General features: G+C 40.7%; 1 protein-coding gene across 7 annotated transcripts in view; it reads right to left on the bottom strand.

Annotated features, from left to right (window-relative positions):
* The window catches only part of LRP1B (LDL receptor related protein 1B), a 553348-nt gene extending 537196 nt beyond the window's left edge, over window positions 1-16152 (bottom strand). For 6 of the 7 annotated variants that reach the window (XM_015869153.3, XM_015869152.3, XM_015869154.3 and 3 more), the window contains exon 1: window positions 15765-16063. In XM_015869153.3, coding sequence (XP_015724639.2) covers window positions 15765-15849 — 85 coding nt within the window. In that variant the 5' untranslated portion in view covers window positions 15850-16063. Of the gene's footprint in view, window positions 1-15764 lie in introns of all 7 variants that reach the window. The other variant, XM_015869156.3, reaches the window with a different exon arrangement.
* Between the last annotated feature and the right edge of the window lie 5970 nt (window positions 16153-22122).

Below are 22122 nucleotides of genomic sequence, written 5' to 3'. Positions count from 1 at the left end.
TAGTTATGCTTAAACCACGTGTAGTTGTGAAGGAGGACATGCTGTTCTAAGTGTAAACTGTATTAACAGGGATTTCTGTACTTCTTGTTCCACTTGCAGTTTTGCTGTGTGAATAAATCACAGCACATTTTCTCTTCTTTCAGCAATCTTCATAGCAAAAAGCCGGAATTTATACCATGTGCCTTCCTGCCTGCATCTGGTCTCGTATTGTCAGTGCACACCCTGGGTGCTGAGTTCTGTTGGGTTGTGCTTTTGTTTGTTAGTACTGGGCTGATGCAGCACTGCTAAGTTGGGCTTTTTTAGGGGGGGAAGAGAAAGATTAACAGGTGTGTCCATCCTTAACTCACTTTGCAAAGAGGACAAAACTGGGTGGCATGATAGCAAAAGCAGCCAAAGAACAGGAAATATTGTTCCAGATATCCAAACCTATTACCCATTATTAAAAGCATACAGCAGTTGCAATTCTCTCCTTCAGTCACAGAGTGAAACTGAGACGCACACCCTTATGGCAAACACCATTATCAGAACCTGCAGAGAACTGTAACAAATGCTCTCATCAGCATCTTTTGATGCCATTTGGGTACAGCTCAATGATTTTGCATTTACAGAAGTATTTAGTACACTTGCAGACCTAGTAAGCAGCATAATAAACACAATGAAGCCCTTTCTATTCTTCAGCACCAAAGTATTTTACTTACAACAAAATAAAAAGAAGCCCAGATCTTTACAGCACACTGCTTCTAAAGCAGCAGCAAACCAAAATCTTTTAAGCCCATTAACTTCAAAAAGGCAAAGCTTTTGGGGGTTGAATAATCAGCTCCTAGGCATCTTCCCTGGGTCTCATTTCACTGAGATTAGGAGTGACAAAAAGAGTTTGTTCCTAACAGCTAGTGAGATGGCTGGGCACCACGGTGGGTACAGCCACATGGCAGGAGAGATGCAGTAATTCACAAGTAAGCAGACAACAACAGCGAACACAGATGGAATGGGAATCAACTTCTTCATCTTTAACTGAACTGGTGAACTCCAGGCCAGTGTTTAAGGAGATGTATATAGGTCACGTCAGATTTGTGTAGGACTCTGTTCTGAGTGATAAACTCAAATGCTTATTTAGAATTTCAACAAAAAAAACAAAAATCACCTTCGAGGCTGAGTGAAGAGGAGGCAGAAATGTGAGTAACTCAAGTTCACAAAGCAACCAGAAAGCACTGAAGTAGCAGAAACATTTAAGAGCTGCTCATTTGAGCTTTAACATGATATCTCCTTACTTCATAGATAAGCAGAGGAATATTTGCAATAGCAACTGCTTCCTTTGCCACCATCCCTCTTGAACATTCACAGCCTGGAATATTTTCATGGGATTACATTGTAAAATAGCAATTCAAACTTACTTTCTAAGCTACACGTATAGCAGGACCACATCCATGGACCCCATCAGGATTCAAAGCCTTAAGCTTGGAACTCCCTTACCCAAATTTAACCTTACAAAAGTTTGTATTAGAGAAGAGAGCCAGAGAGAAGGGGACAGATGGAGGGAAATTACTTCTAGAGAAGATGTTTCCTGTCTCCTTTCCAGAGAGGTACATGACAAAGGCAGCCAGCAGTTGTAGAGCAAATAGCCACAGCTCCAGCCCAAGAATCCTCCACTGCCAACTCCTCCCTGAACTCTACAGAGGGGGCAGGAAGGAGCTGCTGCCACTCAGCTGCTGCCTCCCATGGTCATGTCATCTCTTCAGCAACCTGCTTCAGGCTTGCACTGAAAGCCTTCCTGAGAAACAGACTTCTTGCTTTAAAAGCTTCAGGAAATTGAGACATAATATTACACTGCAGACCACAGGCAACTCCTGCTGAATGCAGATAGCTGTACTATCTTGCATGGCTGCAGCATAGTGGGAATGCTTGTTTACACTGTACCTGGTAAGCATACAACTCATTTCATCCATTGAGATGCTCTCTGATGTGAATTTAAGAAAAACAGGCCCAGTATTTTTCACTGTAAACAGTGCAATATTTGTGCCTATTCTTTCTGTAAATCTGTTGGCTTTGTCCTTAGAGCATCTTTTGAAATAACTTGCAGTTAACACCTTGTTGTTCTTTTGTTTGTCAAACCATGTACTACTATTAGCATTTCAGAAAGAAAAGAAATGAACAGCGTGGACTGTCAAATCCTCAGCTGTGTTATTGGGGAAAATATACATACAAAGTGATGTAACTGAATCCCATTAAGAGCAAAGTTCTAAGAACCCAGCACAGAAGTTGCTGTAATATTTGAGGGGAGAGAGGGTGTTTTGAGGTAGCACATGTGCTGCCTGGAGCTGAGCTGTCATAGCAACAACCTCATTAAATCATCCCTTTTGGGAGTGCTAACCTGTATCCCAACTGTTGGAAAGATGTCATTTATAATGGGACTTAATTCAGTTAAGAGTCAAAGTACAGTAGACTTACAGAAAAGTGAAATTGCTAATTTAAAATATTCACAGAGGAGCATGAATACAATATTAAATGGATGCAAAAAAAAAAAAAAAAAGCAGCAAAAAAACACCTTGGCTTTTGCCCTCATCATCCTCCATTCCCCAAAACCACCACCAGTATCTCAGCCTCTCAGGCATACAGTTTGCATGTTCTCTGTGCCACCTTTATCTCTGACAGGGGCTCAGAAGACACCTATTTCTTCTATTATTGCCCTTACATGCCAAGCATGACCAACACAGTTGCTCATCCATTCTTACACCAAGCTCTGCTCTACCATCTACCAAACCCACAGCCAGAGGCTGTAGATGCTCTCCTCCCTATTTTTTCCATTCTTAAGGCTCTTGCTTTCAAGAAAACAACAAAAAAGGGGGTATTCCCAAAAAGGTGGGTATCCAAATGACTATCTTCATTAGGCAGAGATAGGCACCAACTTCCAGAGCTGCTTCAATACCACACTTGTCACTTCCATAATGGAGTGGCAATAGAGCAACAGAAATATATTAATGTGTATTTGGATTTCATTTTTAAAGATGTATGATTTAATAACTTTAATTGACAGCAATAACGCCTCTGTACAACGCATTTTGGAAGCGCCTTTCAGCTTTTAAAGCAGTGGAGATAATTGTAAATGAAAAATGAAAGAAAACTGCACTGCTCAGAAAATGAGTCATTAACCTTTCAACTCGAGAGCTACCGCTGGAATCTGGACCAGCAGGACTGCAGGAACAGCAAGAGCAGTTATGGAGGCAATTCAGTACTTTAAACTGATTTTTTTTCATTTAGAATCATAGAATCTGATAGTCTTAAACTCTTCCCATAGTGGTCTTAAACTCTTCCAGACTTGGCCTCCGTCTCACCAAAACATGATCATTTGGCCGGTCACTAACACAGAATTGCTAAGTCTTTAAGAAGAGCTAGGCTGTATATATCTACAAATGTGTCCTCAGCATTTTCAGGTAAAAAAAATAAAAGCATAAGCAACCCATTGAGCACCAGTGCTTCCAGCTAAGCAACAAATCCAGAATCTCCTTTACCCTAACAGCTCCTGTAGAAACTGAGATATTCCATTTATCCTTATGACAAAAAAAAATGTTAATTCTTTTCTAACAAATTATTTTCATTAAACATGCAATTACTGCATTCTGTTTTGAAACAACTATGTATATACATTTGTTTGCAGTGCAAGGTATGATTTCATTTGGTATGTGTGGAGCTGTGCAAGGCTTTCTATATTTTAATGTATTTATTCTCTGGCTGTTAGCAGAGCTGTCCAAGAGCAAACTTCAAGCCAGTTGCAACATACTGATTTTTCAATAAAAAAAGGGAGAAATATTGGCCAGGCAATTAATTAAATGGCACCAGAACATTTTATTTCCTCCTTTCACAAACTTCAGTTGGTATTCCAGTCCTGCATTGGGTATACAACAACACCAAATATAATAAATCTTCATTTATTGTCAGTAGATTTTTAATCTAAACAGTGTGATGAAGATATTTTAGCAGAACACAATAAGGGTGAGTGATCAAGCCTTTCCTCTTCATAGAATCACCAAGGTTGTAAAAGACCTAAGAGATCATCCAGTCCAACCATTCACCTATTACCAATAGCTCCCACTAAACCATGTCCCTCAACACAACATCCAGTCCTTCCTTTTGTTTCTCTGTACAGGGTAGGGTCCAACTGCAAGCATTTAGAGAAAGAAACCCCTCAGTTTTTTTCCTTTTCAGCAATATTTCATCCTTTTCCGGGGTACAAATTCTCCTTTCCAAATCTCTGCTACTGTGTGAGCTCAAGCATTAGCTTCACTCAAGGGGTGCAACTTCAACTCCGAGGGCTATACTGCCATAGCCAAGATCTGCTCAAGTCTTTCCTTGTTATTTTGTTTAAACAAAGCATGGTGAGCTGCTACCTTCAGCACAGAAGGCATTCTGGTTCTTGGGTTATCTGACAAACAAAGGGTCGCTAAGGGGGGGAAAAAAAAAAAAAAAAAAGGTAAGGAAAGGAAAGGTTCTTCTCCTATTCTAACCTTTATTCTGGCACCACTGCCCTGAAAAATAGAATTATCCCCCATTGATGAGTTACATATATAAGCAGCCCTTCCACAGCCATCTCACTCCACATCTGCCATCAGCACGCAGCTGATGTTACTGCAAAACCTTACCCCAGCCACTTCTGGGCAAAAGCCTGCAAAGATAAGGAAAAAGGTGCAACTCTATCAGTTATACAAGCCCCAGCAGAAAGCACGCTGCATTTAAGTGATGTTCCTTCCCAAGTATGGGGATGCATATTATTACTTGCTAATGAAATTCATATGCATACCTCCTACTTATTGCTTTTGAAGGATATCCTTCTGGATGTCTGGTGGCTCAGCAGACTGACATCTCTGAAGATATTAGTTTTCTTGTTATCACTGCAACCAACATTCGTGCCATCATGAGGATTAAGAGGAATATTAATTAGCAATGAGTTTTTGAACTATAGCATTGGGCAATTTCAACCAAGAGCTGGAAAATTTCCTGACAGTTTCCTAGAGTATCTTTTTATTCTGTTTTAAACTCTATCAGGTATTCCACTAACAAATGTATATTGTTTACCCATGCACTCAACTCACCCATTTTGAAATCTCAGATTTCACTGATAATTGTATTCTGCTGCTCTATTTAAAAGAAAACCTAAAGACTAAACTAAACTACAAAATACAGTTTTAGAAATGTGCTTATTTTATATAATTCTGGTTGCTTTAAAGGGCAACCACTTCCACAGCACAAAGTTCACGTAAATCTCCCTGCAAGTCCCAAATGCAAACACTATCTACAAAGTCCACAGTCTTTGTATTTCACAAAAGATTCGCAGAATACATTTAACATTAGAGGGAAAAAAGCTAGATTTCATTTTTCACTTCATCTTCTTGACAGAAAGGTGTCAATAGAAAGATGCCGACAAGAAAGCAAACTGAAGCCTGTGTAACTTTATTACTGAAGTATGGGCAGATTACTCTGTGTTATTAAAACATCACTGCAACACTGCTGACATTTGTGCCTACCAGTGGCAGCTATTTCTATTGAGATGAGCTGTTTTAAGCTTCAGTTATCAGTCACACACACAAGAAGTTATTCTTTAAGTCTACAATGAGACAGTTGAATGTTAAATACATCTATATGTACCTGAAATCCCAGAGGGCACTACCATTTATTTCTATTTTAAAAGAACTAGATACAGCTCACAGATGAGTTCTTCACTAATACATTAATTTACCAACAATAACTTCATTAAGGAATCCTGCAATATCATGAAGGATGATTGATTTCCCCCTGGCTTACACAAGACAATACTCACATATGCCAAACATTGCTGCTTATCTCCACTTACATAAACACAATTCTTTTGGTTCACAAGCACAGTGGAAACATGGTAAAAGCTGTGGAGGGTTTTTTCTTTTTCTGTTCTGGACACGGCCTTCTTGCTCTCTACCAAATAAAATAATCCAGTAATTTAACAAGTAGCCCTCCTAGCCTGTTTCCATTACCCACTTCTAGGCTGTTTGTTTCCCTCAGGCTGCAATTCCAAATGAAAGCAACATTCAGCAGGCACTTGTATCCACAAAAGCTGTTACTATCTAATAAGCTCTGCAGCACCTGGACTCCTGAAGTCATAAGAGGTTTTCCCAGGCATGAGGTTTTGGAAATTTGATAAGTGAGATATTCTACTCAAGGTGCCAGTGTGCAATCCAAGGTGAACAAGTGAAGTTAACTACTCCATTTGCTCACAGTATAAAATCCTGGCCACCGGATGCTTACCAGGTGTCACGTTAAACAGAGCCATTCAAAGATTTCCACTTAGATGCAGCAGCCTTTCTGTTAAGCTTATAATAGAATAGAAGAGTAGAATTAAATGCAAATTTAGAAGTACTTAGAATTAGTTTTCCCTCGTTTGCTTTATGCACGCATGATCAGCCAGTGGTTACCGCTTTGAGATAACCATGCTCAACATAATGGTGTTCTCCCCAAAACTAGCACAGCCCCAAGAGCTGGCCTCAAGAAACAGCTCTCCACAGTGCTACTTTGCCCCTGGGACCACCGAGGACATGCCATGCTATCTTTGACAAGAAACTGCCCACTGTGAGGCTCAACAGACCATTGATCTATTGCACTCTCGCATTTGTCATTAAAAGAAATAAAACATTGAGAGGCGTTCTATTAACTTTGCATACTTACATCATGCCTTTCACATCCATACAAGCTTTATAAAAAAGCCTTTCTAAAGCACTCAGCCCCAACTACCAACTTTCAAACGCGATACAGGACTCAAGTTGTGCTGTAGCTACTACTTCTTCAGCACTTATTTCATGTAAATGATTTTAGTTGTGCTCTTAACTCTCCACAGCCACACGTTAAGCACTCCTGCAGTCACCGGCCACCTCCTGAGCCCAGCCAATACCACAAGAGCAGCAGTCACCGCACGTTTAGCTGCATTACCTTGTCTTTGCAAGGCACATTTGTCACAGCGTGATACCATTGTGAAAAGACAGGCCACCAATTAATGCAAATCAGTGCAGTTTCATTGAAGAGCATTTAACGATTCTCACTGACAAAAATCATAGCATGGTTCAGAGTGTTTTACTCATTGCTGACTACTAATTGGTTAGTAGTTAGAATTCAGCTTTTTGCAGTAAAAGAAGATTTATCACTGAAACGTGGATTGTTCTTAATACAATTCATATAGCAAAAGTTGCACTGCATTAGAAATATAAGCAGTTTTATTTGCTTGAATGTGTTTTAAATACGGAGCCTCACAGTTTGTATCCAAGCAGGATTATAGAACTTCATTGTGTTGACAGCCATCTGCTTCCAACCCCCTTCTCATCGCCCAAAGATCAGTCAAACTTTGGTACGACAGACCAGATTTCTGCACAGAAGTAAAAGCTACTCATAGGACAAAGTAAGCAAGAAGGGCTGCAGATCTGAGCACACCTACCTAGAATGTTGGGGAAATGAAGTTACAGAAGCCTACATCTGATATTCTCCTGCCCTACTATGGTATATACACAGTTTGCAGGTCTCTGAAGATATCAAAGAGGCAGATTAGCTGACACCAACTCTCCAGCGGAGTATAATCTACAGAGTAAATGGGTAATATTGTGTACTGTCAGCTCCGTTTAAGTCACAGTCCCTTGAAACCCAGAAAAAGAAATGTAACGTTAACAAGCCAATAGAAGGACCTCACTGATAGCTCTGTATACACATGCTAATCCAGATACAAGCTCCAGTGTAAAGCACTGCAGTAACGGGACCACTGGGGTCACTGGTGCAAGACCTCGTTTGCTTGGCCCTCCAGCACTCTAGTTTGTCTGCACTTAGCAGTAGCATCTCTCCCTATCTAATGTTTCGTATATCCATCTATATGCATGCAAAATATCCTCAAAGAAGTGGCTCCTATCAGCTCTATATGGCTAATTGCTTCTACAAGCCAGGCAAGCCTCAGACTACACCTGCAAGGTACACACTTGTTCTGGTGTAGCCTTGCTTTGCTGCCCACAGAAGCATAATAACAGCAATCCAATGTGACCAGCTGCATGCACAGAATTGTGCCTTAGCTTTTTCCACACTTGCACAGTCTCAACGTGCTTCATCTTCATTGTACATGATTTAACAAGGTAGCCTAAAATATTCTCCTAAGAATACCATAACATGACATTACCAGAAAGAAAACATTTGTTGTTCACTGTTCTTTCCATAATCTAAATATAAGAACAAAGCACTTGGCTCAGTGGACCCAAGGAATTAATTCAGTTTTGCAAACTTCTTTTGCTTTCTTCCAGTCCTCAGCCTCCACTTGAAAAAAACAAATTTAGCCATCCCTCTAAGAAACCAATTTAATGCAATTACACAAAATAAATGATTTTACATTATTTCTAGTGAGGTGAGATTTCATTTCTTCCTGAACTGAATAGAGTAGCAGTTCACCAAGTATTAGAATAGGGAATCTCTTAGAACATCCCAACCTGGCAAAGACTCATAAGAATCACCAAGTCCAAATCCCAGCTCCACACAAGACCACCCAAACCCTATGGCTGAGAGCAGCATCCCAACATTTTCATATGCCAACTGATAACACTGCAAAGACCTTTTGAAATGCAGAGGTGCTGAGAAACCACATACAGTATGAACTTCAAGGAATCTTCTTAGTGAAACTGCAGTAGTTCCTAAATCATAACTGCTGGCTTTCCAGCTATGCTGATCATTTCATCACCTCTGCACATCGGCAGAAACTGGGAAGCTGGATGGTATATCAGCACCAAAGAACAGATTCTTCCATGATTTTTGGATCACTGTCAGTTTTGTTCACTAGAAGACTACCTTTGTAATTTCAGAATAGAGTACTACTCACTTCTGACCCAGGTGCCATCTCATTAGTTTTAGTATTCCTGCCCAGGCAGTAGGAAACAGGATGAACCTCAGTTTTAATGCCATGTTAAACATCCCTGTCACTGTACTTCATTACTCTAATTCAGCAGATTTTGTGTTCTAAGCTTCTTTTAATGAGTCTTAGGTACTTGAAATGAGTGAAAACTAGCAGTAACTAAACATCATGAATGATAAGTACGGTGCTTCATCTAGAAAATGAGCCAGTCTCATCTGCATCACACAGAACTAAGTTCAACTGTAACCTAATGGCTCCCAAGTAACAGACTATATATATATATATATATACAGACTATATATATGTACATATATATATGTATGCATGTGTATGTATATATATGTGTGTGTGTATATATATATATATACACACACATATATATACATATCTCAGTACACTGATCTGTCTGGAATTTTGTCTGTTTCTCTGACCTCAGGAGAAGGTGATCTCCCCAAAACAAGTCTTTTTTTTCCCCTTAAATGAGAAATTGTCAGCATAACATTTATTGAAAATGAATAATTGATGAAATAACTCTTTCTCTCAGGCTGTAAAAGTCGTCTAGAAAAGCAGTCATGATTTTATCCAAATATTTTAAAACTAGATTTAGGAAATATAAAGCAGGCTCAATAAAAGAAACCCAGGCAAAAGTGAATCTAACTTTAGAACACAAATACTGCAAGAAATAACTATTCTTTGCACAAAGTCTAATACAAAACAGAAAAAAGTAACTTGTCTTCCAATTAAAATTTTTTCAGTGCTATTCTAACTAAAATGACTCAAAGTTCCCTGCATTCTTAAATCCTGGCCCTGTTACCACTAAAGACAAAAAAAATCAGAATATGTTCATTTCAGCTGTTAACTCAGGTCTGCGGTCTATGTGATAGCACACTAAAACAAATCAAGTAAAGCCATTCTTTTCTGGAGAAGTTTCAGTGCTGAACAGCACGCTTTCCTTTCATAAGCACAATGTTACACAAATATCAATATACTTCAGGTAAATCCATGTGTTTGCACAAGCAAAAGAACAGCAGTGAACTTACCTTGCTCTTCCCTCTTTCATCTTCATAACATTTGCAAGCAGAAAGAGGCAGGTGTTTTGGAAATACCTATCAGCCACAAAATTACTGTGATTTTTACTCATGATCTCCTTGTATTAATAACTACTTTATATGCATTTTCATGTCTGCACATCACCACACCATCTCTCTAATCATGCATATGCTAGAAGGATATATCAGATATCACTCTTCAGGTACATCTTCCAGTGCCTGAGAAACTATTCTAAAAACCATGTTTAAGGAAGATGCTTGGCTGTGTGTTATGAAAGCAACAGGTGCAAACCCAAGTGCTCTCCACCCATATCAGCAGAATAAATGGCTGCCTAAACTATCTGACAATATCAAAACTGCATTTTAGAAACTGTTGACAACAATAATTTTTGCTAGTTTGCAGACAAGCAAATTGAAAACACAAAGCATTATATGAAAACTGACTGGGTACTTTTTGTTTTGCTGGAGTGTGTGCCCATGTGAGCAGAAGAATTCATCCTTGACAAAACAGCCCACAGGAGAAATACTGCATTTGCAAAGCATTGCATCAGCATTTGTCTTGCACATGGTCTATTCCCCCTCCAATATATCATCACACGACTATTTGAGAAAACAAAACTGCATGCTTTCACTCTCCAAAATTCCTTTGTTCATGCAAAGGAAAAGAAAATAGCAAAGCTCCTGAACTCCTGCTAAAAACTCCATGTTGGTGAAAACCTTGAGGAATTATACATGTTTTTCTTATTCTCAGAGTTCAAGATTTGTCTCTAAAGCATTTATCCAATCACACATGAAGCATCAGTCATTCAGTAGAGTCATGCACAGCACAGAATGCCCTCCTGACAATAAGGCAATAATTCTAAATGCATCAATCTGACAAAGAAAAAGGAAGTACATTACTTCTGAAGCAAAGCTATGTTTCAACAGCTTGACTCCTCTGGAATGCCATGGTATTCAGCAGAAAGCCAAGCATAAGATGTTTAGGAACATGAGATGAAACTGAGAGCGTATTTCAGAACACAACATGCCATATCTAGAACTCTCACTATAGTCATCTCTACTTTTCCAACTCAGAATTCAAATCTACTTCTAACTGAATAGAAATAAGTCTTAGTGTGTATCTCACTTCAAGACAGGTATTACGTAATCTTGTAGAAGCCCTACTACTTAGTAATACGCTATACACTGCAGTGTTTGGGTATTAGCACACAACCACAACTTATTACAAAATGGTGGAGAAAAATGTGGCTGTCAAAGGGACATACAGTCATCATGACATACAGTCAGATTCTATACTCACACTGAAAGGGTTTGTGAAAAATACATAGAGCCCCAGTCAAGTTCCATGTTAACATTATTGGGTTGGAACTTGATGATGCTTGAGGTCCCTTCCAATCCAAGCCATTCTATGATTATAAATGGGAAGCACTGACACACAGAATATCAAAATAAAACCAGATAACTAACAAAATAAAAAGATTCTGCCTTACTGCATTAGCAAATTCAATGCAGCTCAGGCATTTTTATCATTATGGTCACCAACCAACCAACCAGAGACAATACGACTATTCAGTAAATTGAACTTATTTGTAAGCAGTGATGAAAATAAGACCAAAAACAACTTGTGTAACTACAACACTAGTGGGTTGGTCAAAAGGCATGTAGCCACTGAGGAATTATATTTTTTTAAAAAATCCAATTAGGATTTAATTGCACTCACAAGTTTAAGACCTAGTGCTGCAATTCCTACACTTGGTCCAAGCTCAAACTAATCCCAGTAGTCACCATGACTTGCATAAAAATAATCAAGTTCTGATATTTTTATCCTCATCGTTTATGATTAAAAATGTTTTAAGGGCGATTAAATTGACTTAAAGTATTTTTTTTAATATTACATTTGAAGAATCATGACTGCTAAAGACAGACTAATACATTAAAACTATGAAGTGATATGATTCAATGTATGCTACAGTAATACAACCAGTGTTCTACCACTGAGCTTACCAGCATCTCTACAGATAGCCATTACTCTGAATTCTTAAACTGAATTTACCTACAACCTTTACAATCAATAAAGAGAACCTTATTTTATTCAACTCCAAATAGCAGATAAATGGACAGAGCAGAACTCTAAAGAAACAAGGACTTCTGAGCTGCTGTCTTATATCATCTTTAAGTAAGATGAGATCCATGTGAGTGTAAAGGTATGTATACGTATGCTCAAGTTTACAGATATCACTTCATTAAAAAAAAAAAAAAAAAGGTACTGTATGAAGAAGAGTTTTTCTGCAAGTCTTCAGAGATCAGCTACTTCAATCCACAGGAATACCCGCCAAAGCTCTATGATAATTTAGTAAAAACCTTGCTACAGGACAAGTTTACATACAGCCCTTCCATTGAAAACATCTTGTTCTGAACTGAGAAGCGTTACCCTTTTAAACTGTTAATGCACCTGGAACACTTTTCCTTTTATTAAACTAGAGCTCCAAAGTCATTGAGCTAAACTGAAAACAACCTGCAGAAGGGAATGTGTGCAGCACTTCAGACATAACCACATGGCTTGCTCGGAAGCATCAGGATTTTGTTCATACGATCACATACCCAGTCGAGGACAAACATACATCACCGATTGCCCAATAAAACTGAAATTGCACTTGTGGATATCTCTCACAATTTCTTTCTTTAATTACTTCTTATTGCACATCCTTCTAACTACTGTCCTAAATTCCTTGATATATTACCACCCTTCCCTGCAATTTTGCCTCTCCCATGACAGATAAATTCTTAATAGTAGAGCGTGCTTCCAGCAGAATTGTTCTTTAGAATAAATAAATAGGAATGTCACTGCGACCTTGGTAGTATTTCTTTTTCATGTACAATTCCAGTACTTATTGCCCATGTTCAAGGCACACAAGTGGCATTAAGAATGAGAACAAACACCTCTGTAGTACAGCACAGAAACGGGTCTTTTTAGGGAGTACTTCCCAACAGATTGCTAAGCCAGAGCTCAGGCTGGTGAAGTGCAGCAGCATTTGTTACACTTGGTTTCAAGCATTTTGCTACTAATAAGGAGATTGCTGCAAAACCACCCAGCAAATCCAGCTGCTTACTGTGACACCTTGATAGAGAAGGAAGGCCACCTGCAATCACCATCAGAAGACAGATTGATTTCACCTGCTTTCTTTCTGTTACCAGGTGAGTAATCCAAATTAACATCAGCTGAACCTTGAACCAGAGAATTGCATTTTTAAGTAATTCATCTCCAGCCTTTACTTAAATATGGTCAAAGGACACCATGAAAACAGTAAATTCTCTGTTAAGTGGAACAATGGTAGACATTTTGAAGACTTTATGAATCCAGAGAGAAGACACTTCCATGAAAATTTGTCTTCCCTTCTTTTAAAGCTTAAAATAACCCTGAAATATTAACTGAATATGTAATACACCATCACTCAGCAAGCACTGAGTTCCAGACAACATTTGCCTGCTCAGTAGAGGACTACTACATGACAGCCTTTGGGGACAAGCCCTACAGCACTCCCAACCCTATCTCTCACTATGTGGAGATAAGACTTGTGAAGATCCATTGAGGTTTCTCATATTCCTTCGTGAGGCCATTACAGCTTCTTTGCAAGGGAACTGCTCAGGAGGAGATTAACTGAAGCTCTTCATGACTGAGGTGGCATAACCCAGTTGTTATCCTCATCTTATCACCTTCCCTGCCGTATTCCCCTCTCCAAACGACTTTACTTCTATTTTCCTTCATCTCGTTTCCATCTTTTTCTCCATCTTATTTTTTCTTCTTTTTATACATACACTAATATAAAGCATTTGCATCCTGGATAAGGACAGAACTGACCCAAGGAAAGCCTCCCAGTCAAATGCAAACCTAGCGAAGAAGCTTAATTACTTCAAACTTCAGTGGGATTCTTTTTATTTCTTCCTCTTTTTTTCTCTTAATCCTAAAATCATCCACCAGTCTAGTAGGTGTTACTTCTCCCTACAACACTCACTAATATTTAGTATTACCATGGCTACCACAACAGTGCTATTAACACAAACCATGACATTTTCCCAATTCTCTATTACCTACCAATGGTGAACCACAGTGAGTTCCAAATTTCAGTGCTTTTCACATACATTAAACCTAGCATGCTTCAGTACCTCAGAATTTCCTCCTGTGAAGGAGGATCAGCTTGGTCTGGTCAATAATTTTAGCAGTATATCATGAACTTTATCTGATGTGCAAATGCAATTTGCTGTCTGGATGCCTCAACCTTTTTATGCTGAGACCATTTGACTTTTTTTTAACAAAATGCCTTTTAAGTCTCAATTTGTACTCCACTCGGTTTTGATAAGACATGACATTATGATATGATGAGTTAGTTGATTCTAAGTAAATTTGATTTATCCCACTTTTTGGGCTGGTATGCTTTACAAGGATGCTGTCTTTTAAGATAGGATTGATCTTAATGTAAGCTGACAGCACTTTTTTTTTTCCTCTTTGAAAAACACCAAGTCAGAGCAAGGTAATGAAAACAAGATATCAGGAAAATGAAGTAAAATTCACACAACAAATATTAACATTCACAAATATTTGCTTATCCCCATCAAAGGGGAATTATAAGTCAGTTTCCAGAACAATTCTGCAAGATGTTTGCAAGTTTGATGTTTATTCATGAGATCAGACACAGGCTACAGCTGCTGAAGCACAATCTGACCATTCCGTGACTATCACAGAAAGTTCTTGAAACGTTTTCCATCAAACAACACCGCCACAGCCACAAAACCTCCCAGACAGAACTAAGGCACAGGTATCTTTCATGAAGCTGCAAGGTTTTCTAAGAACCTCTCCCATCTGGCTGAGCACACTGCTCAGGTGCCATTACACCCTCTTTCCTTCTCACAGTTACGATGCAGCGTTATGAACACGTAAGTTTGGGATGCTGCAGCAATGCTTCCCTCTCCCATAGCTGGCTGTTTCTCATTTCTTGCTCCCCGAATCACCTGAGTTGCCTTGATAACCAGGTGGGAAAAGACCAGCAGGGCTCGGGAGTTGAACTGGAGCACGAATGCATACCCCAAATTGCAGAGCCCCACCGAGTTGCAAACAGTTCGTAAACACTTTGGTAGATGGTGTGGACGCGACGGAGAGGAGCTGGATGCCTGATAGTGAGAACTGAACGTTGTGCAGAGCTGGATGTCTGCTGAAACGAAGCTAAGTTCGACAGGCTGGGTACGACAGCATTCCTTGCAGCCACGTTCAGCTTGGAAGGGCTGCCAACATCCCCTCAGCCTGTCTTTTGATTAGCACCGTTTTGCACGGAGGGAAGAAACCCGAGGCAGCTCGGCACACCTGAGACAAGAGGGGAACCGCTACTTCGAGACACGTTCCATTCCACGCCAACCTCTCCTGGGAAAACGAGTGCTCCGAGACCGCTACAAAGCGCTACCCCCGGCGGAGGCTTTGATCGGAGACTCGTTAAGGAGAGGAAGAGTTGCAACTTCTGGCGCTGCTCGCGGCCCCAGCGCTCCCTCCCGCAGCGCTGCCCGCAGCCCGAACGCTCGGATGAGATGCGGGCAGCAAACGGGGCAGCGTTACCGGAGGGAACTTCGGCTGCGCTTCGGGACCGGCGCATCCGCATTAAGGCTTCGACCCCGAGGGAGCACAGCTCTCCCCTTCCTGAGTCTCGCTGACACTCCACAGCGAAACTCCCCCAAGTTCCCCCGCAGCCGCTCAGCTCTAACGTCTCCAAACTTCCCGTGCACGAGGACGATTACCAACACGAGAGCAAAGTTGAACGCGCTCCGCACACCCTTACCTCCTCGGGCTCCCGCTGCCAGCACCTCCACGACGGGCTGTAATCCCCAGAGCGCTGCCAGGAGAACCAGGAGGAGCGCGGACATCGCTGCGGAGCTCTACCCGTTCTCGGAGCTGCGGGAACGGAGCGGCAGCGCCGCCGTGCCGGGAGACTCTGCGGGAAACGACGCCGACTCCGGCACTTTTCAACGCGGACCTCACCGGGGCTCGGCTCACGCAGCGAGCGGGCAACACGGGGCGCAGCCGGTCGGCACAGCCGCGCTCCGCCTCCCTCCCTCGGACCGCCTCGCGCCCCGCCCCGCGCCCGCGGAGCGCCCGGCGTGGAAGCAGGAGGGGAGGTGGCTGCGAGCCGCTGTCTGCTTCGGTTCTGGAGGGTTTGGAAAGCTTTTATTTTATTATTATTTGCAGACGAGCTTCGTCAGAGGTGACTCGGCAAAAGGGATGATAGACAAATAATGTGTTCTCCCTGCCTTCGCAAGCTGCAGAGATGAAAGAAAGTAGCATGAGGAAGATACTTGGTGCGTGCACGAGCTACAGTTGCCACCCAAAGTATCTTCAGCAAATGTCACCTCAGTTATTGGCGGTCCTTGAAGTGGGCGCTGAATCCTGGAGTCCATTGGATTGCAGAATATCCTGAGTTAAATTGGGCCCGTAGGACTCATCAAATCCAACCCCTGTTCCCACAGCACCACCTAAACCCTGAAATGGGTGAAAGCATTCCTGAGCTCCAGCAGCTCGGTGCCGTGCACACTGTGCTGGGCAGCAGTCCCATGCCCACCGCCCTCTGGTGCAGACCCTTTCCCTCACCCCCAGCTGCCCCTCCCCTGGCAGCTCTATTCCGTTCCCTCGGGTTCTACTGCCGTCACAGAGCGCTGCCCCACCGCTCTCTGTGATGAGCTGCAGCCGCCATGAGGCCTCCCCTCTGCCCCCCTGCGAGGAACTGCAGCCGCCATGGGGCTGCATGAGGCTCCCCACAGCTCCTCTGCTCTGGACCCAACAAACCATGTTGAGTCGACTAGCTCTGGTATCCAACCTAACCCTCCCCTGGTCTCACAATTCACATTTGTTCCCCAATCGGTACAGCAGAATCATAACTTCTGCTTTGCATAAGTGTATTACCTTGAAAGTGTCATGCAACACAACCGTGCTTTGCTTATCTCAGTTCTGCAATATTTTATTTAATCCGATCCCTTTGCCAGATGAGAGGTGCTAAAGCTTTCACGTCACCCTCAGATATGAATTTCCTCCAAAGACAGCAAGGTGCTAAAATTGACTGCTGAGACCTTTACATTTCAAGAGTAAAGCCTCAGTCCTTTTAACTTCATGTTTATATTCCACAACATGGAACCTAATGCCTTTTATATGAAGTGACACGGACAAGAAACTCCAAGGGGCAGAAAGACCAAGTGATGGAGGAAGAAACAGCTCACAAACCAGGAGCAATGTGAAAAATGTGATTATTTCTACTGAAATGGAGGAAGGGCCCATTGATACAGCTGCCCAATAAGGTAGGAATCACAGATACTCCAAATAATTTACAGCTGAGGGGAAAAATCCACTTGGATCAAATTCTACGTTTATCTACTGTCTACAGAGCCTGTATAATTCCCTTGCAGTCAATTAGTATACATATACGACCATAACTGAGCACAGTTCTAGATCTCAGTGTTGCCTTTTCTAATACAGTAACAACCAGACCTGAATTAAAGAAAAGGAAAATCTGCCATTGTCTGTGGTCTTGGGAATTGGTGGCTTTTCAGTATGACAGAGAATGGTCTCTAACAACATTCCTCAGTGCACCCAGACTTATTAAAATATTTAAATAACATTTGTAATAAAAGTCAGTGGTTTCCTTGTTTACAGGAAATAAAGTGTCATATGCAGTCAGGATTATGATTAAAAAGTGCAATTACCTGTAAGTAAGCATTTGTCAAATTGAGGCCTAAAAATGTGGTGTGCTTTAAGCCAGCACTGAAGCAATAATTATCCCGGTAGCCTGCTTTTAAAATGCAGGTTGTTGAACAAATAGATGTTGACCTTTGATAAATCATTCCCCGTTTCATTTCCATTGAACGTCACTGGCTATGAAGTCACATTGGTGTGATTGAGTTGGATGACTTGAGCAGTGCAGTGCAAATATATGGGAGCAGAGGATGTCCCATGTCTTCTTTTCAGCTCAAATAAAGCAACATAAAGCTCCTTCGTATAAAAGCTGTCATGCATAGGTTCTATGAGGAAGCCTAAAATTGTTTAATGAAGTGACCAGAGGAATAATCCAGCCCTGTATCTAGATGCATGTATGATGTGAATTCTTTAAATGACAACTTGGTCTATAGTGTGTTTTGCCTGTACCTCAGAACTGAGGAAAAGAAGGCAAAAAAAAGAGGTTGGAGCTGGATGCAGTTGCAGCATTTCCAGTTGAAAAAGAATTGAATGTCTTTTCCTCACTACAACCCTAAAAATGTAATTATATAGGAAACCAGACTGAACTGCTGCTGAAGAGAAAATCCGAACTTAAAAGTGCTGTTAGAGATCTGTTTGCTCCTATGCTGCTTTCTAACTCCTTCCTCCTAATCAGAGAAATTAACACTGACAGGTTAAATAAATGAATTCATCAAGCTATAGAATATTATGAAATCTCTTATTGAGATAAATTAAACAAAGTAGAACCAATCGTTCGTACTCGCTGGCATAACACAACATGGGAATATTAATTATCAGCCAAAGGTAATTCTGACATTAGGCGCCACAAAGCTACCTCGATTGCCTCACTGCAAATTGCCTTATGGCTTTACTGATTTATTCCCCATCACCAGGTGGGGAGGTGGTGTCTGTCACCCAGCAGTCCCTGCAGTGCCAATGTCACTGCGATGCTCAGCCCTTTGCAGAGGTTGCTAGGGGACGGTGCTGGCAGCCAGGCTGGAGGCACTCGGGTGTCCTGCCCTGGCCCACCAGCCTGAGAAAAGTTGCCAGGCAGCAGCTGACCCAGGGGCAGAAAGAAGGAAGAAAAACCTGAGACTAAAAAAAAACCAAGCCTATCCTGTCCAAACTCACAGCTTTGCGTTACAAGCTGTCCCTAGCAGAGAAAACATCCCTGAAGGAATTTTTCATTACTGTAGTGCAACAGTGGTTTCATTGCTTAAGACTTTCTGAATGTGCATCTTCAGCTGCTGCTGGAAAAGTTCTTCATGTTTGAGCTGCTGTATATTTGCACACGGAGTGCCATGGATGGAAATCACTGCCTGGCGCTCAAGAGGTTTTGGCATGGCTTTAATGCATAAATTGAGAGGTATTAAGGAAAATACATGAAAATGGATCAGTGTGGAGCCCTGCCACAGAAATGGAACAAAAAAAAAAAAAAAAAAAAAAAAAAAGGAACAAGAAAAAACCAAACTTCTAAATACAAAATCATCATACCAATCTACGTATTCCCAATCTATGTATTCCCAATCTCCACCTCATAAAGATGTTCAGTTGTACAGCCCTGCTTGTAAATACCCACTGAGACCACAAAACATTTCAGAAGAGATGCAGTGAGCTGATGCATGATGGCTAAAGACAAGGCAACAAAACCCCTGATCATGGTTCACAGCACATGGAGGTCTGCTTGGGACAAGGGACATTTCACAATTAACCAGGTGAGCTTCAGCAAAGACATAAATGAGACAAAGGGAAATGGTTGACATGACAAGAGGAAATGGTTTCAAATTAAAAGAGAAGATTTAGATTGGATATAAGGAAAAGTTTTTTTACAATAAGGGTAAAGAGGCGTTGGAACAGGTTGCCCAGAGAGGTGATGGATGTCCCTTTCCTGGAGGCACTCAAGGTCAGACTGGATGGGGCTCTGAGCACCTGATGGAGCTGTGGGTGTCCCTTTTCATCTTTGGGGAGCTGGACCAGATGACTTTGAAAGACCCTTTCTGATTCAAATGATTCTATGATTCCGTGATTCTACAACCTTAATGCTGATTGCAAGGTTTGTTTTTCTTATAAAAAATAGGCTCGTAAAAGGTATCAGAACAGAAAAGAGCTCATCACCTTTTGAAGTCTGTTTAAAGGACAATTTTGCAAAAAAGGAGAATCTCTTTCAGAAGAGAGCTGTGCTTCCATATCATTTTATTACTCAATAAATTAAGTTGCTCATGTAAAAATGGGGCCAAATTTCTTACCTGGCACCCTGCTGCACTCAGAGGTGCATTGAGAATATTTCCAATAAATAGAGCAGAAACTTCTTGCCCCCGATTTTCATAGCTTATGCTGGGCAAAGATATTAACAGTAGGAAAAAAAAAACTAACAAAAATATGCAGTGAAATGTGTTTCAAAGTGGCCTGGTCAGACTTGTGCCAACACTGCATGGCATATTAACTAATACAAGCTATATTTCTCTAGTTTATTCCCAAAGAGTTAAGAGTGCTATAATAACATTACCATCAATGATAAAATGTGAGTTTCCAAGGCATTGTACACTTTGACTTCTCACAAATGCCCAACGAGCACATGCTTAAAATGTAAATATTCTACATCATTAGTACTGAAGATCCAGTTATTGAAACGACTGAGGTGTGAACACCAAAGTACCTCTATGGTACTACCGTATAGTGGTAGAGGTAACCACTCTTTCCAGCAGTAACTTTGGATTAATTTAATAGCATGTAACATTCATGCAGGATGTATTCAGAAATAGATAGGAAAATTGCCTAAGGAGACAACTCATCTCTTCTTTTTCATTATGTCTCAATGCAACTAATGTGTGAAATTTTCAATTTCATCATGTAAGCATTGGGAAGTAAAGTACACAGGTTTATTTGTCTCTTTTATTTCCTAAACACAGCGTCAGGAGTAAACTAGTGAAATCTTTCACAGTGATAGAGAATGATTAAATAATAATAATACATAATGCATAATGTAATTCAACAGAAGTCATTATCCATTTCCACAGTCTCTATTAGGTTTCCGTATTTTACCGATCTCCAGGAGTATCTACTTACTATTTGTTAAAAGTGCAGAAACTGGAAGTAATACTTTAGAAACAACTCTTTTCTTAAGACTCACCTACTGAAATCAGAGATAAACCATGCTCCTTAATAAGTATTGAAAGTGGGTCCTGGTATGACATATATCAACACACAGTTGGGCAAAGTGCCATGATGGAAAAGACGACACAGTATATACTGACAGATTTGGGAAGCTCATGGCTATCTAACTTGTCCTGGAAATACATAAATCACTTCTCCTTGTGGCCAAAAAAAATCAATTAAAATACTATTTTTTTAAATCAAAATGGGAAGTTGTATCTCTGCTTGGAGCAAAGCACAGCTATCACTTCATATGTCAGATTCTTCTTAATTTTTCAATATTTTACATAGTTTTATTTCCCATGTACTTCTATGAGATTAAATTATAGGTGATTTTCCCAGGGGAAATGCCCTTTTGCATCTCAAACATACTTGCACAATTCTCAATTTATCAGTGTTATAAACTGATGGTAGAATTCCCCCATCTTGGTCAATATTGGACATATGCACAGATGAAAAGGCTGTTTAAATACTTCCTTTCTTTCATGCATAACATTTTCCTCTCCAGAGAAGCTACATTTGCCAGTTGCACAGAGGTTAGCCCTACGGCTGCTCGTACATCATGTTGGCCTCTGCAGCCCGATTGCATTGCATCAGCATCACTGCTGCCTGGACAAGCATGGGAGTTTGTGTGCATAAAAGTTTACTACTCAAACTTCCCTCAGGAGTTCCTTTAGGAGAAAGCAGCCGTATTGGCCAATGTGAGAAAGTTATCCTGCTGACAGCTATCGTATTCACTCTCCCTGTATTTTCCTCTAAAATGCTTTGGATTGAAAACTTATGGATTACAAGAGCCCACCCTCACGTTATTGGGTGATGGCAGCCAGGTGCCACAGTGCATTCTTCATTCTGCTTTTGGGCTAAATCTTATTAATCACAAAAGAGATTAAACAAAGGAACATCTGGTACAAGGATTTTGCCTTCAGATAAAGGTTTTATGGTAAAAGTCCAAAAGCAAACAACCATGACTGCAGCAGCAAGCAGCATTTCCTTCACTGTGATAGATACGTAAATAGAATCACAAGTGTTTTGAATAAGTAATTATTTCCCTCCAGAAAAGAGCGAACAGAATGCGTTACTCTCATTAATGTTTAAACAATCCCAGGAACTCGGTGAGTAAATAATAATTGTACCTGCTATCGAAACCCGATGTACACAGCTCCTTGTTTAGAACGTAAAAAATGCATATGCATTTGGCATAGTCAGGCTCCGGATGTCACTTCAACGCACCTTTTAATATCATTGAGTTTTTCGTCGGGGAATAGGACAATAAGCTGCGACAA

The sequence above is a fragment of the Coturnix japonica genome, chromosome 7 (assembly GCF_054131305.1).
Source record: "Coturnix japonica strain WE chromosome 7, WE-NBRP24, whole genome shotgun sequence".
Taxonomy (NCBI): domain Eukaryota; kingdom Metazoa; phylum Chordata; class Aves; order Galliformes; family Phasianidae; genus Coturnix; species Coturnix japonica.
Note: the sequence above shows the minus strand (reverse complement) of the source record. Positions and strands in the feature narration are given on the sequence as shown.